Source organism: Melospiza georgiana, chromosome 3 (genome assembly GCF_028018845.1).
Source record: "Melospiza georgiana isolate bMelGeo1 chromosome 3, bMelGeo1.pri, whole genome shotgun sequence".
NCBI classification, from domain to species: Eukaryota; Metazoa; Chordata; class Aves; order Passeriformes; family Passerellidae; genus Melospiza; species Melospiza georgiana.
In genome coordinates, this window is record NC_080432.1 from 42807822 (window position 1) to 42825493 (window position 17672).

The window sequence follows — 17672 nt, forward strand, 5'->3', positions numbered from 1 at the left end:
AATTATGTCCCTTGAAGTATTGAACTGTCATAACCAATTAAAAAAACACGGGAAATAATTATTAAATGAAACTGACAAATTATATCTCTAAGTATTTTGCAAAAAACCTGCAGTGGATTGAATTATTACATTTCAACTGTGATATGAGTGCTTTCACAGTGGTTTTGTCTGCTGAAAAAAAAGTGACTGATTTTTTTATTCTCTTTTATTTCTTTAATTTTGGAAATCATAGCCCACTATTTTGAGGTTTATGTTGTTTGGATTTGGCTTTGGGGTAGGGGAAAATTGTCGGCAAAACTCAGTTGTGTTAAATTACTTTTTGGCAATGTAATTTGCCAAAAGAATTGTGATTGCAGAGAACAGCTGACATCATATCATATACAGTGCTCTAATGTTGTGATGAAGAGAATGAAAACCAGTATGTCACTGATGTTTCTAAGTTAAGCAAATCTTATTTTTGTTGCTGTTTTTACTTGTGCTTTGTTTTTTCTTTAAGCACAGTCTTTCTATCCATAATATGAGCATTTACCTTCTTATAAAAACTTTCTTTTTTTAGTGCAGAAGTGAAAAATGCCATGTTGCATAGTTCTGTAAGCAGCTCACATGTTCTAAATATAAACAGACTTTTTAAAGTATACAGAATCAATTAAAAATCCCAGACTAAACTCATGGTAATAGTGGTTTTTGTGGGGGATTTTTGTTTTAGTGAGTGTTGTGTGTGTGTGTGTGTGTGTGTGTGTCTCTATTTTATTTGGGAGCTTTTGTGGGTTGTTTTTTTTTCTCCTTTTTTCTTCTTGAGTCCTTATGCATATGGTAACACAAAATGTGAAAGTATCAGAAATTGAATATGTGCACCATACCCATGAAAAGAGACAAAGTGAGAAAGTGACCTAGAAGCCACAGAAATAAATTTGTCTTCTAATCTACCTCTGACTTCTGTTTATAACACTATTTTTTTTTCTTATCCAGGATAGCAGTAAAGTGTACACGACTCATGTTTCCTACTTAGAAATCTACAATGAATGTGGTTATGATCTGCTGGACCCAAGACATGAGGCCTCCAAAATGGAAGATTTGCCGTAAGTAATAAATACAGAAAATCATCAAAACCAACAGGAATCATTTTAGTATACGCTATTACATTGTTTAAGGACTTTTTGAAGTTGTGCTACTGATTCAGTGTTCATTTAATCAGAATATTTTGTTTACACAGTTCTGTCAATGGTGGTTAAGTGTTCTGTTATTTTGCGTGTATGGAGGGTAGGGAGTAACCAAAGGTGAAAGGATTGAAAGTGTTCACTGCTATTATGCAGAAGAGATCTCTTGCAGCCACTGACAAGGAGAAGGTGCACTTGTTTTTCTCATGGCACCCTGTCTCTTTGTATGGCATGTATGACTGTGTGGGGCAGAGACATGGAACAGATGGTATTTCCTAACAGCAATAATGAGAATCTCCCTGCTTCTATTTGGACCTTTTACTTCAAGGATAATTATTTTTCTAGAATATGCAATTGTGAAATAAGGTAAGTTACAGCTAGAAAATAGGCCACAAGTAGCTCCAAAGAATAGTATATTTCCTTCAGAAAAGATGGCTGTTATAATGGTAGTCATTGATCAGACACTAGCACCTAGTGATTGGAGAAGGGTAGTAAACAAATCCAAGTCCTAGTCTTCAAGTCTGAAATAATAGTTTATAGTCTGTGTTATTTTTAAATAGCTAAGCAAACACTTAATAGGTGTGAATAAGTGAGTTGTTCACTGGGTTTGCAAGTACACTGAAATAATGCTGGGCACTGTGGATTTTATCATTCAACATGATTGTAACAGACACTTGTATCAGCAGTGATTTTTATTGCTGTTTACAAGAGCAGGAAACGTGCTGAAAATTTTCAGTGGGACAATAAACGAAAATCAACAGAATTTTATTTTGAAATAACTAATTATGTTATTCACGTGTTATTAAATTTTATTTATTAAAAAATAAATAAAATTTATCTTTTTTATTTATTAAAGAAAATCTTGCGGCACAATATTTTGTGTTTAAATGGAGCTTTGTTTTTTCATGCAGTATGGGGTATCTAGGATATGTATGTACAAAGTAATTTTCAAGATTGATCTTTATGAAAGAAGCTGGTCTAGAGATTAGGAAAGCAGCACACAAATGCAAAGTGTGGGACTGAGCTGTGAATTGGTCTAATTGTTTCAGTTTATTTACCTGAAAAATGGAAGTAGAATTTATTGCTTTATGACACATCCGTGCTATGAAGACTGTTTGTCATTATCAGTGTCTTTCATGATGAAGTTTAGGATTCTAATCTAATTTATTTTCTGCTTCCTGTGGCATTCAGACCAATATTTTAATCAGAGGCTAATTTGCATAGTATAATTTAGTGCTGTGTCCATTTTTGGATGGACAGAAAATAGTAAATAGTGTGTTACACTTTTTTCTACTTATTAGATTTAATGCTATCAAGTTATTCAAGTTTATTACATTAATAATTTCATTTATTAACTTATTTGAAATATTTTATCTGAACTCATTCAATTTAACATTTTACAAGGATGAATTTATTCAATTCAAAGAAACTGAATTTTAATAATATAACTGTGACTTTGAAACAGATATTTGGGGTCACATGCTCTGGAAAATGTCATATTTTAAAACTAGGTGCTGAATATTTCCTAATAATTGTGATTTTTAGAAAGCTCCAATTAAGTTTATGTATGGTGATTCAATAAACTAAAGAATAATTCTGTGTTGTGTGTTAAGGTTATTTTAAAACATAAAAGTTGATGGATAATTTGATTGTAAATTAGGAATAAAGCATGCTGGGATAGTCATAATTACCTGTAAACTTGCATAGTGTATACTACTGCAGGATGAGTTTAATATGATAATAATTTTTTCTCTGCTAAGTAATAATAATGAGTGCTTTAAAGTTTTACTGTACATTGGCATTATTTCTACTACATCATTTATCAAGAAAATATGTTCTGTAAACTAAAACTATACCTACATAAGTTACATTTTTTATGCGTAATAGTTCTTAACTAATAAAATATGTTTTGTTTATTTTTTAATATTGTAGTCTGGGAATTCAAAACTTAAAAATTTCTAGTGTCATTCTGATCTAAAAAGGGAGTAAAAATTGCAGGAATAGGTGGTTACATGATTAACTATATTTCAATTACTTAAAAGATAAAGTAGAGGTTACTTATAAGTAAATAATCATATTTTAAAATATATCAGGTGTTTATCTAATATATATTTTTTGGATAATTTTATGTGCTTAAAACCTCTTAATATTTTAGTGGCAGTAAGCAAAATACAAAATAATAACTTTAAATTTGCTTGAAAGCCTGTATTTAATGAGAATATTAAAAAGAATTTGGTTTATGTACTTTAAAGGTGTCATATTATATATAATTTTCTGTTCAACCACACAGTGGATCATCTAAGCTTTGAGCACCATAAAAAGCCAAAGGCTTTTTACGGCTTCAAACCCTGTGTTCTTGGGTAAATATTAGCAGTCACAGCTGATACTTTCCTAAGTATTTAAGATGGACAGGAAGAGTATTGACGAAATGTGTCATTTTAGAAGAATAAGCAAAATGATTAGTTAACCTCATGTGATGTGCAGATTGTTCTGGAATAGTATTGCTATCCATATTCTTGCAAAAGAAGGGGATGTAATTTGAGTGAAAGATATGTACTTCTGACCAGCAAACTCTTCTTATCTTTATATTACCAGCTCAATGCAGGGACTAAGCACAGATTGCATTCAGGTGATAGAGGCTGTGAAAGGCTTGTGGATTCATGACAGACTTGTTGATAGTACTTGAAAAATGAGACCTTGAAACTGTATTTGATGCTTAAGGCAAAAGGAATAATACACATTTTTTAAATTGTCCATTACATTTAAACATTACATGATTATACCTGGAATCTCAGCTTCTGAAGTCAAGGTTTTGTGTGTAGCCATACTTTGTTTATTCTGTAGACTATGAGATTTTCATCTTAGCTCTGCTTACTCATTTCATCCAAGTCTGCCAGATGAGGAAGAGGCTCTCACAAATACCACTACTTTTCTGTAAATAAATTCCTGACAAATGCATGAATATGAGCTGCATGTCTATATGTATACATATACAGATTCCTGCATAGAACTATGAAGAAATTCAATTTAATATTGGCAATCTAATTCTGTTTGTAGCTGTAGAGAATTCTATGTTTCTACAAGGACATTCTGATTGTTTTCAACACATAAAGGTATGAAATAATTGCTATAAAGCAAAGCTGGTAGGAGACTATTTAAATACTTACTGCCACCTTATATTTTGCAAGAGTGTTGAAATTAGGAATACTTTTCTGAAGCTCTTAATTTGCTGTGCATTTGTGAATGAGCCTTTTATCTCCAACAGGTTCTTGGTTGTAGTGTATATGTGACCAAATGTTACTGAATTTCACTTTAATTACAACCTATCAGAAAAGTTCTTCCTAAAGTGTTCTTATTTATCCAGAAGAAAGGAATTTTTTGACATCATATATAGCACAAATGTAAAAACTGAAGTTATAGAACCATTAGTCGAGAATGACTAGATTAATTTATAGGTAAGCAATAAGTTACTGTTTTACCTCTCTGATGGCATATGAGGGCTAACTACAATTAGTGCTGTTTTGCCTTAGAATGATAATGTAAGCTGCAGTAACTGAGGAGGTACTTGTCAGGGAGCTCAGACAACAATTACTCCACAGTGATGTGGCCAGGGGAAAATAGAATGTAAATTTCAAGTCATCAAAAGGGATTCCCCGTTTTTGTGTGAAGAATCTTTTGTGTGAAGATTCTTTAAAGTCCTCTTTGAGAGGGAAGTGTTTAATTTTTAGTATGATGCAGTCTTCCTTTAAGGAAACCACACTTTAAGCTCAAAGCCAAATAATTTCAAACATCAGCAGTGATATCTATATCAATATATGTTAGGAACATGCAGAACTGTTATGTTCCATGGGGTCAGTGTGAAATAATTTCCCTTTGAAACAAAACCTGTTACTGCATATTGATGAATTATCTCAAATGAGTTTGTACTCTTCTGTTTCTCTACTGCCCTCCAAGGGCTTTAAGAGTTACCAAAGTGCTGACACGGAAAGCTAAAGCAACTACTAAAATAACTCCTGCCTTCCTTAACAAAGAAGGATAAAAATAAAATAAGACTAAAGGAATGATCTTAAACATATAGGAAACACATTTTATTCAGTCTGATTTTTTGATGCAAATAAACCTGATTTTCTCCTCCAGTCTCAACAGTGTTAATGTCAGCCCCTTTTAATGGCTGTACCAATTCTGTAATTTGGAAACTGACCACCAACCATAAACCTACAATAATATATTTCCATGTTCTCAGAATTATCCCTATTTAATACTTCTAAGGCTAATAATATTACTTGTTCACTTTTTTGTATTAAATAAATTCTTTCAAAATTAAGAGTGCTCATTGTGTTACTAGTGAATAGCAAAGGTTAAGAGAATACAAAGTTTTGTGAGGTTAGACTTTAATGAGGAGACAGCTAAAAACTGTTTTGAATAATTCCTTCAAAGACCGATTTTTTTAAAATTACAGTTCAAACAAATTACACTTAAAATGCATACAATAACTTCAGCATACAAGATATATTGGTTATTCACATCCATGTTTTATGTTGATTTGTTTCCTGAAAAAGAGTATAAAGTCCAGTGAAGCTTTTTAAAGGTAACTTTTCTACAAACATTTGAGCAAATGTCAAAATTTATTTAACAAATTTTTTTTTTGTGAGTGAGATTATTTAAGTTGCCTACAAATTCTAACAGATTTTGTATGTTTTGTTCATACATGAATCACTGATCTCACTGGTTCAGTTTTGATCCCTTGTTCTACATGATGGGATGGGGTGAGAGAGAGTGCACAGCTTTTTTCAGATGTTCAGTGAGAAAAGTTTAGCAATAAATGGCTTGATGGGGTAACTGCTTTGGTAAGCCAGAATAAGAGGAGGAAGATACGAGGCAAATCTTGCATCCCATCACATGCTGGGTGCCCTGCACCCATGCAGCATTGGACAGAGCCTGAATGATTTCCCCATGGCACACTGCACAAGAGCAGTACAGATCCTGGCCATGGAGAGAAGGTCTCCCTTTTGATCTTTTGAGCCTTTGTATGATTTTCTTACAAGAAAACAACTTCATTCTAGAAGGTGTTCTTCTGAGAACTCAGTGAATTTATTTGGCAACCAAGGGATCTGTGCAGCACAACTTGGGCCTGAATGCCCCACTGCATGCACAGCACCTTACAGGCTGTGCCTGCTCAGGTTCACTGTTACATGAATCATTAACCCCTAAATATGTAACAGCCTCCAGTCATGTCCATAACATCCAGAACAGCCTAACTGTTTTTGTTGTCTCAAAACAGAATCCATTGGAGACAGTGGGAAGGATTTCCTATCACAATATGATGTGTCAAGCAAGCAGTCTGCCCGAGCCCTTACTCATCTCATAGTTCTGCCATGTCTCATAAGGGAGATTATGCTCTAATTCTCTTCTTGGATGGTGTCCTGGTTCAGGGCAAATTTGGGAGAGAACCCCCAAAGGGGTTCCTCCAGAAAACTGCAGATTCAACTGCCCTCTCCCCGCAACCGGTTTGGGAAAAATACCTCCTTGGAGAAAGTTGGAAAAAACTGCTTATTGAACAATTAAACCTAAACAATATTGAGCAATAAAAGCTCTTGCTGCTCCAAAAGAGATGACAAACTCAGGAAGTCCCCTCCATGGGCTGTAGCTCAACTCACACAGTCTCTTATCAGTCCCTCCAGTGCTGGAAATGTCGTGACCCAGGCCCAGCTCGGTGGACCACAGATGAGAGCTGCCAGTGCTCTTCTGGGTGTTCAGTCCAGAGCAGGTTTAAACAGGTCCAAAGAAAAGAAAAAAAAATCCATGGAACTTCTTTGCCTCAGCTAGCTAAAACTAAATAAAAGCCAAGGAGAGCTGTGTCCTGTTGTCTGTCCATCTGCAGAAAAAACAGTCCAGGAGGAGGAATGTGGAGGAGTGAGTGCAGTTTTCTGAAAATAAAAATCCACACTTCTCTCCCCACTGTACTCTTGAAACAATCTTAAATTTGCAAAACTTATTATTCAGCATAAGCAGAACATATGACTGGGGATAAAAGCAACATGTAGTTAGCCCAGGACAGATAGAAAATCAAATCTGTGTGCTGTTGTGGTGGTGGTAGCTGAATAACTTTGTGACCTTGCCTCTTGAATAAGTGTTGACTTTGTCCTCTGTTGTGGTATTCAGGTATTCATGTGGTATTCATTATCTTTTGAAAGATCATCTTTTTGAGATGATACATAAGATGATTATCCTGACAATTCTTTCCTAAAAGATAAAGTCCCTTGCAGTTATAACATATTTGTTTCTTATAACTGATAGATACCTAATAAAATATAGATACCTATTTTATCTATTTATCTCTGTGCAAATAGATACCTATTTGTATCCATTAATTTATTATGTTCTTCTGAACAGAATACAAGATGCATACTTGCTGCTTTTCTCTTTTAACTTGATCCTAAATTTAATTGTGGCCCTATAGTCTTGTCACAATGACACAGTATCACTATGTCCTGCTCATGTATTGGCATAGGGCTTGTGTATCTTCATGTGTTGTTTTTTTCCATCATTATGATCAATTCTTAAATGTTTATAAATTTTTTAAGATTACTTTATATTTCTTCAATTCTAAGCCCTAGAGAAAGATATAATAATGGGAAGCTTGACTTTTAAAATGGTCATTCGTTTTCCAAAATATATTAAGGGGATTTTTTATTATTATTTTTAGTGCACAAATTAATGAGATAGTATTAATTAATCAAAGGAAGTTTTAAGGTCAATATTTGCTAGTAACAAGAATTTAATAAATGAAAGCAGTGTGCAAGGCTATCCTGCATTGGTGGCAGTTGAGTTGATGCAGGAAAGAGCACAAGTTAATAAGAGTATATTGCAATCAGAATTGCTCTGGGCTTTAGTCTGTGATGCAGATGCAGACAGAATACAATCTGACATTATCAAAAGTTTGATATGCAAGGCCAGACTTATACTTTGGGGTTTATGTTTTGAATGGGGAAGCTGAATTTTGGGAAGAAATGAGAAATGTCTTATACCACCACACAAAAATAAGGCTAATGGTGGGAGGCAATCATACTTTGGAAGAGCAATTGTTATGATTACTAAAGATTTGTGTGTATTTTATGTGCAATTTTTCTTGAAAAGAGTGAGTGCATTTCAATGTATTAAAATTATTTCTCTATATTCATTTGAATGTTTTGACCATCAGACTGTGAACTACTCCCACAATGTCTAAGAGCAATACTATGGAATGCTGCTTTGATGCTTGATTTCATTCTCAGTTTGAGGTGGGGTGGGGGAAAAGAAAGTAAAGCAGAGCAAAACCCAATCTCTCTGGTTTTGAAGCAACTTGGAGTAATTAACCTGCAAGAACTACCTACTGATAAAAACTCAAGCCCCATACTCCCTCTTGTGGTTTATCTTGAAGAACATGAAAAATATTTATATACATATATGTATATCTATAGGTGTATATGTATGTATAGAAAATATTATCTATACTTACACAGAAGATAAAGTTTTAGTTTAAATAAAAACAACTTCCAACTTTTAAAAATGCTCTAATTTGTTTTAAATTGTATCAGAACATGTAATTCACTCTGAAAGACATGTTATTTATCTTCAGATTTAGTGTACTTCTGTTTTAACAGATTCTTCTCTGAGTTTTCCAAATCCAGTGAGGAAACTACTTGGCCTCCATGTTGGGTACTATAGAATGTCCCAGCTGAGGAGACACTAATGTCTACTTACTAATGCCAATAAATTTTAACTCTCATTAACTGTTTCAAAAGAAAAAAAAAAATCTTATGTTGATCTTTATGTTCACTTTCAAAGTGAAAAGGATTTTCAGTAATATTTAGCAGCTCTTTTGGAGCTTTTGCCATATCCTTGATGCTTGCATCCAATTCCTTTCTGGCAGCTTCAGTCTTATAGATGTGTAACTAAGAACATTTCTAATAGGGGGAATAAATAAAATCATTGTTAGCTTGCTTTTAATTTAAGGGGGGGATAATTTACAGTTGTAGTTACTACCATTTAAGAAAAATGAAAAGAGAAGTAGTCTTGACAAATGTTTCTAAAGTTATTAGAAACATGTTGACTACAGATGTGTTGATTCTGAAATATTCCATGTACATTTGTATGTCAAAATAATGGTATGCTTTATGTATCATCTGTACTTGGTAATAGCAAACAAACCCTTACATATTATTTGTTTGTGAGGGTTCATCTAATCTCTTACTCTTGAAATTTTAATATCTCAATAAATAAAAATACTAAAGCTTTCTCTAGAATGTACAGTTTTCTTATATTTCTTTTCTATGTGAAGTTTCATAATAAAGGAATAAAAAGGGAGGGGACAGTAAAAAAAGACATCAATATTTCCTTTAATGTGAATCATTTATTTTTCATGTTCTTTCATTATGATTTAACTTTGGTTTTAGATTTCACCTTTTAGGCATGATCAAAATTAAATTATGAAACAACATTTCATTAAAACTCTAGTTTTCACTGTTGTTTTTATTTTGCATGTAGAAAAGTGACAATAATGGAAGACTCTGATCAAAACATTCATCTGAAAAACTTGTCTCTTCAGCAAGCAACAAATGAAGAGGAAGCCTTAAACCTACTCTTCTTGGGGGACACCAACAGAATGATTGCTGAGGTGAGATTTGCCGCTCCAATCTTCTTAATACCACCAAAATTAAAATGGTGAAAAACATCTCTCCTCTCTCAAATAAAATGTATATTTTTGAAGTCCTTGGGCGTAAATTACTATCCCCTTTGTGAGTGTATTTCCACAGTGAAATTAAATAAGCATTTCTCTGATGATAGTGTTCTATAGTGGATCTGATTGGTGGCTCTTGAAGTCATAACTCACTGAAATTTAAAGTAGAATACAGAAATTCTCATTAACTGTAGACTTACTTTTGAATGTGGCATGTATCAACATACACAGACGTGTAAAGATAAGAAAATATGTCCTTGCAAAGCATTGTCAAACATTCCCAGTGAAATTTTTCCCTGGAAGTGTTCAACACCAGTTTGGATGGGGCCCTGAGCAACCTGTTCTAGTGGAAGGTGTCCCTAGTCATGGGATGCGAGGGGATTGGGCTGTTGGAACAAGATGATCTTTAAGGTCTCTTCCAACTCAAACCATTCTATGATTCTATGACTAAGCACTCAATTGCCTTTGCAGTACTTAATATAAATCCCCTCTTTTTTTCCTTCTTACTGCATAATAAACATGTGGTGTTTTATGGAAAAACACAAAACAAACAACCTCCCAAACCAAACAAATGAACAAAACCCACCAAAAACCCAGATAGTAGTTCAAAGGAAATTCAAAATAAATACATGCCAATATTCACACACAAGGCTGTTTTTACGGATTCTGAAAAATTAAAATTAAATGTTTCCATATCTGTAAGGTTTTTTTTTCCCTTCATGCTTGGATATGGAACGTAAATATAAAAAAGTGTATTATATAATATGAGCACTGGCAATGTGTCTTTACTACAATAGAGTTGATTCTCTTTTAGAACTTTTTTGGTTTTCCTCCTCTGTATTTCCAAAAGGATATATCATAAATCATTGACAAGAAAGATACTTAGAGTATATGAATAGTCAGGTAGTTCTGTGCTCCTGCTGGATGACCACATACACCTGGACACAGAGGAAGAAGCATTTTATTACAAAACATAAATAGGCAACACAAATACTTGTTCTTTCTCAAGGATGACTGTTTCAACAGTTATATTTTGAGAGGTAGGAATATGTTAACGCAAGAGATAATCAACATAAGGCCTTCTCATAAACCTGAGCATTTAGGCAAGGAACTGCTTCATGATATTGAAATAGAAATATTGATACTATGTGGAGGAGATGAACTTGACAAAGTGTAATAGAAGACAAAAGGGTTAATCTAGAGATCTAACAAAGAGGACTTATGACATAAAACATAATTTCTCTGGAGAACCATATTTTTAGATCTTGAGTTATGGTAATACTTTCTGACCTCTGAAGATTAGAACCCTCTTAAGTAAACTTTAAAGAAAAAGAAACAAGATTAATAAACCTAAATAGAAAAGAAAGTAAAATAAATGCTTAATTCATCTTTTTAATGATGAGTTTGGCTGTGGAAAAACTCAGATGACTGTCATGGATCACATATGACATGTGTAGCCTCTAAAATTGCAATCTAGTGCTTTCACCCTGAATAACCTTTCTTTGAAGAGTTGACTCATTTGAAAATAAGAATGATAATTTAATTTCTGCATTGCCTATGCTAATGCAATCTAACTTGTGATTTGAGGGGTGCATTTTTCCCTCATCACTAATTGTGCTAAAAAAATGTCATCACAATATTAAAGTATTTTCCAGGCAAAATTTGTTCATTCATTCTATTTCAGAATCTAAGAGACCGTTTATAACTGAATGCTTCTTTCCCGCATGTAACTATATAGCCCAAGAGAAGGAAAAAAAGGCAACTAATCTAGTTTGCTCAGGATTACTTTGCTTAGGTCCTTTTTTCTAGTTTTGATGTGTACTACAAGTTGTGTAGATGGTAAGATGGGAGACATTTGTGCACAGACGATTCCTAATGTAAAAATCCAAATCGGAATTTTTTGTCTCATATTTTGCCAGAGAGAAATAGGCAGAGATCAATACAAAAAAACCTGGAGTCTTTTGTTGGCAGTTCTGCTGAATGTAAGGACTAGATTTTTGTTTGCTTTCTGATAAAGCAGTTTCTTGGTATATTTAAATACATAAGAATCTGCAGCAACAAGTTATAAAATCTGACCTGTTTTCTTATATTTTCTATCTGTTAAGACAAATTTATGATTTTGGTACCTAAAATGCATGCTGAGGGTTTAAAAATCAAGTTTGCAGTATAAACAATTGGTAACAGCAACATCTAAAAAAGCTGCTGCGTGGAAATAAATGTTTGCCTGTTTAGGTAGTGTTCACAAACCATTTTATCTTGGTATACTATTAATATATCTTCAGCTGAAGTGGTATTTTCTAAGTTTTTGTGATGGGAATCCCATATAACCTCTGCCTTTTGAAATAACCTGCCTAAACCTCTGTGATTTTGAGAATTTATAGTAGTTTTTAGTGTTTCTCTAAAAGCAATAGACTAAGGTAGCCTCCCAAGGATGTGCAGCAATTTCAAAACTGTAAAATCCTTTTCTGAGATTAGTACATCTGAGGACTGTAGTGACATGTACAGTTAGAATTTATTTTTTCCTCTACTGAAAAGCTATTTTGCTTTAATGAGGAAGGAAATGTTTTAGGGCATGGTTTGATACCTACAGCACTCCGTTTTTTTTTAATTTGGCACACAGTGTATAAAACGCAGTATTTGTTCCATCATTTAAAATGTTTGAAGGACAAATGGGGCAATCAGTAAGCTTTTGGCAATGTTTAAATATAATCATTTCAAGAAAGAATGAAATTTTATGGTTTAAGGTTAGTTGTGGAGCCTGACTTGTGACCTATGAATTGAACTCATTCTATTTGTATTTATTGTATATTAATATTCTCTTGAATATATTTAGAAACTCAGTGGTAGTGTTTGACTGCAATTTTAATTCGATGAGATAGGAAAAATAGGATTTCAGTGTGTGAGCATATGAAATTAAATGCCACTTTTGACAAAAATGCATGCTATCTGGGTTAGTGCTGCAGTCTAGAAGAAATTACAACTTTCTGCTTTCCTAGGTTCCTCTTTGGTGTCAATTATTAACTTCTTTCCACTCCAACAAATCTGTAATATTCTGTTATGAGCACCAAATAGTATTGTTATTTCAGCACAGGTGTTTTCATTTCCATGTGTGGTAAAAATATTACTGGTCATACATACTACTTCGAATAGTCCTTAAAATAGTCCTTGGGATTTATATGGATAAAAGGCAATATATAACATAAGGCTAATAATGTCTTCACCAGGGAATATTAATTACTTTAAAAGTTACCTGAGTTTAAAAGTTATCATGGTCTAACTGTGAAACTGTGCTTCTAGTAAATACGAAAATGAAGTATTGTTTCCAGGACGTGATTGCACCTATTCTGATCCTGATATTTTCATAGAAAACTTTTTTCAATTTCAAACTATGACAAGTGTACTTAAGTACAACTGAACAGCACCTATACCTGTAACATATTCTTTAGAAAGGGAACTAAAGACATACTGAGGTTTCTCTCATCTACCAGATATAAAGACAGGCACCTCCTATTCCTCTATTTGTGTGCTCTTCCTTATAGGATAGTTCTATTTGAACTGGAGTTTAAATTCATTAGACAGAGATATCCATCTGAACTGTGAAATGACTGTAGTTGTCAAAGCATCTTCCTACAGATATCCCTCTGATTGTAGCACAAAATTGGAGAAAATTGATTTGATATCAATCTTGAATTCTATCAGTATTTTCTCTTTTTTCTCCTTTCTCTTCTTTGAAAAGTTCAGAAGCAAAAAATCCTTAAGAAGAAAAAGAAGTACTCCTTAAAAGAAAATTTTGTAAATTTTCACTGGGACATTCTCTCAAAAAACTCTGAACACTCAGAATTGACATCTCTTTATGCATTGGCTAATCACTAATTCACTCATACAGGAAAATCATATTCTGCTGCTGTCTAAATATTTTGATTCAAGGAAGAAAAAATTTCACTGGAATGGTGTAAGTTGCCAAGTGGCGATGGTTTGCAATATGGGCTTAACAACTGCATTTAACACCTGCAAAATTGTTTTGTCCCAGCGGTCCTGCTCTCTTTCATGTATTATCTCAGTCAATGTTTTGGCAGCCATGCTTAACACATTATTCTTCCAGATAGTAGCAGCTTCTGTTAGTCTAGTGGTGATTTTCAAGCAGCTTTTCATACGTCTTAATCCTGTTTAAGACGCTTTCTCTTTCTTAGGTCCTCAATCCTTAAGAATGCTGTTTAGACCTGTAGCATCCATTTCTGGCTATTTTTAGTGAAAACATTTATAACAACAGCTGCAACAAATAAAGGATTTGGGAAATACATAAATTCCTGTATAAGCAAGAACTCCTGCAGTGTTTTGCTGACTTAAGATGGGTAAGAATTAGATTAAGATGGACAGCTTAGGTTCCAGCAAGTTTTTGGATGGTTCTTGACCTTGCATTCCTTGACAGAAATATCCAACTCAGAAGTTTCTTCCAGTATGACTGTGATGTAGATTCTCATTTGAGTAGAAGCTATCTTCTTGCAACCATTGTACAAATAGATGTAGCAGTTAAAGTCACAAAGCTTCTATACAATTTATTTAATTTCAGCACGGGTATATTGTCATCCTGGAAAAAAACAAGACTGGCTTGTATGGCTTGAAATACACCTTGTACATATTTTCCATGATCAAAAGAGGTGTTGATGCTTTACCAAGTCAATATTACTGAATTTGTCCTTTGCCAAGCTACAAATGGGCAGCAATAGATGACCTGGCATTAAGTCCTTTGTAGTGTTCACGTGATATCACAAAGCATCTGAAGTCTGCTTATGTGGTTTATGATGTAACAGAATTCCTGGAAAAAATTATTCTTTGTAAGTAACTGCTACTCATCAGTTGTTCTATATATAACTCTGACAATAGCAACCATCTGCTGAGAACCAGGCCACTCCCCTCTTTCTCTTTTTTTTCCTTCATCACATCAAATTAGTGTTAGGATGATTTCATATACATATGGTTTGAATACTACTAACAAAGCCAAAATGAACTCTGAAAACCACCAAAGGAACATTTTAGTAGGCGCTGAGACATTGTCCAGAAAATGTTGTTTTCTGTTTTCAAACTTTCTAAACGGATGAATTTGATACTCAGAAGTTGTATAAGATAACCAAATAGTAAAAGAAAAGGCTTGTTCTTGGACTAGAGATGCCAACACATCATAATTTCTCTTCTGTGCTGTGCATCTACTTGTGTGGTAAAAGTAGCTAAGAGTGGGGCGATAATGAAATTAACATTTCATGGTCGCATCCCATTTAACAGTTTAAATTTTTATTGCTATATGCTTTCTGCAAGAGTTCTAACAGAGCTTCCTGTATATGGGAACTCCAAAGCAAAGAGTATCATACTGCAGAAAGGAGTTTTGGTGTCTTGATTAAGCCATGGTTCTACTCTGAAGAAGGACTTCACAAAAATACCAGTTTGGGATTCTAGCCAATGACTTCCAAACCAGCTTCATTAATTTTTTTCCATTTACATGAGGAAAAAAAAGCTGTGGAGAGAAAATCAATGGAGCTTCTAATGACTAGTTCAGCCAAATCTACATGGAACACTCAAAATAAAGTTGTGGCTAGTGTATCAGAATAGACAATAAAAACCTTGTAGAGCAAATATTGCCATGTGCTTTTTGGAACTCAGAGTCCTGAAATTAGGTTCTTTTAGGATTTGAATTTTTTTTTGCCTCTGTTGACATTAAATGGGTGTGACTAAAAGCCCTTTTTGAAATAGACAAGGTTTTGCTTTAGTGTGAATCTCACATTTGCTTAACAATGCTTATTCAGAAGTATGATGATTTCTTCAGTTTCTGTTATAGCAACATTTGCTTTGTGCTTCCACCTGTACTGATACTTGATCTGGCTTAGACTTTTCTGCATTATACTGTGACTGATGCTATCTCTGTAGTGCAAAATGTCCTTAAATATCAGTTCTGTCAAGGAGAATGTGCTTAATTATTAATTCTGTTGGGGATTTTTAGCTGGGAAAAAAAATCCAGTCCTGCTGCAAATAAAAAAGTCACAGGCATCCCAGTAAAATAAGTGAAGCTGGCTCTGATTATTCATGGAATCAGAATTGCTGAATGAAGTACATTTTCACAGCATATAACTTTTTCTTAGTCTAACTACATTTTAAGTAAGTTTGGGAATGCTTTCTTGCTTGACACCTTTCCTTCAGCCTGTTTATTTTCATTCCAACACTACAACTCACTTCGTCTTCATTTGCCCAGCATCACCTCTGAGGACAGCATAGCATGTGACTGACTGCACTCTGATGCTCATTTCACAGGATTATGAATTCTAAAATTCTTCATCTTTATGAACTAATGAAGAAAATTCTTTACCTTCTCCCTCTGAGCTTGCCTGTATTAGGTAAAGCAGCCCAAAAGAAAATACTGCCAGGGCTGAAATTTCCTTACAGAATTTTCACCAATGGCTACAAGTATATGTTGTTTCTGCACACTACCTACTTGTTCATGTCCAGTATGCTGCCATTTTCAGGTATTCTGCACAGTTGTTTTCTCTAGCTGTGCTGTGGCTATATCAAGAAAATTATCTAGGTTAAATATATATGGTTTGCTCTCTTTTTTTTTTTTTCTTTTTTTTTTTTAAGCTGGATCTGTTCCCAAAAGCCATTTGATTGTGCTGGCACTATTAAGACTTTAAAAAAGGGAACTTGAAGTGGAGATAATTGAACCAAATGGCCCATATTATTCCTGTGAAAGGACAATTCACTTGTAGTCTTTTTGTTAAGAGCTGTCCTTTCTGGATCTGTAAGACAACATCTTCAGTACCTGCAATGGGAAGGCCATTTTAACATCTGCAGTGTTGCATGCTAAAGCAGATTATGTAAAAAAAAAAAAAGGCAATATGTTTATATATCTGGTCAGAATCACAGGATAGGTCTACATAAAAAAAATACTGCAGAATGAATAAAGTAGAGACCAGAGATTAATGTAGACAGTATAACCAGGATGTTTCTATTACTTTTTTCAGCAGCTATAAATAAATATAGATTTAGTTGCTGACTCAATAATATTGATTTATTATTTTACTACTCTGGTTTTTTGCAGGGTCAGCATTTATGTCCTGAGAACAATGTATCATACTTGTTATAGTTTATGAATAAAAATACTATCTGTATGCTAAACCTTTAATCTCCATATATTATCTCAAGCTTTAGCTATTTATGAAATGAGGATTATGTAAAGTAATTTTAGATTTAAGTTTCTAACAATACCTTGAAACAAGTAAACAAAAGGTGCTTTTGATGTTTAAAGGTATTTTATATGTTTTTAATAAAAATGCAAATGTGATGGCATATGGTAATTAAAATCTAGAGTTAAATAACTGAGAGCTGTTTAAAACTTTTAGTTCTGCATTTCAAATATATTGAGAAAACCTCTGAAGTGATACTAAGACTGCACATTTCTAAAAATTGACCAAGACTTTCTGTGTTTTAAATTAAGGAAGTGTGGCTGTAGTTATTCCCAAAAAAATATATTCAAAGCCAAATATTTTATGAAAACTCTATCATGCCACCTAAAAGTCTGATATTGATTTTGCCAAGCAGAATTTTTTCATAAAAGTTATAATTCAGAAGTCTAAGGCCTTATAGGAAGTCCTAGTCCTTGTTACACTGGTAGCTACCTATCATAAAAAAAAAAAAAAAAAAAAATGCACCAATGAGGAAATTATTAAGTTCTTAGAAATCAACATTCAGTAACTTTTCCTCCAGTCAAGCTGCCCTTTTCTAGTATTCCTCGTGTAGTAAGGCCGCTTGTT

The 17672-nt window shown here is 33.6% G+C and overlaps 1 protein-coding gene across 1 annotated transcript in view; it reads left to right on the forward strand.

Annotated features, from left to right (window-relative positions):
- Window positions 1-17672, forward strand: part of KIF6 (kinesin family member 6) — a 152527-nt gene that overhangs the window by 15121 nt on the left and 119734 nt on the right. Inside the window, exons 5-6 of the mRNA XM_058020745.1 lie at window positions 970-1079; window positions 9684-9813. Coding sequence (XP_057876728.1) covers window positions 970-1079; window positions 9684-9813 — 240 coding nt within the window. The remainder of the gene's footprint in view (window positions 1-969; window positions 1080-9683; window positions 9814-17672) is intronic.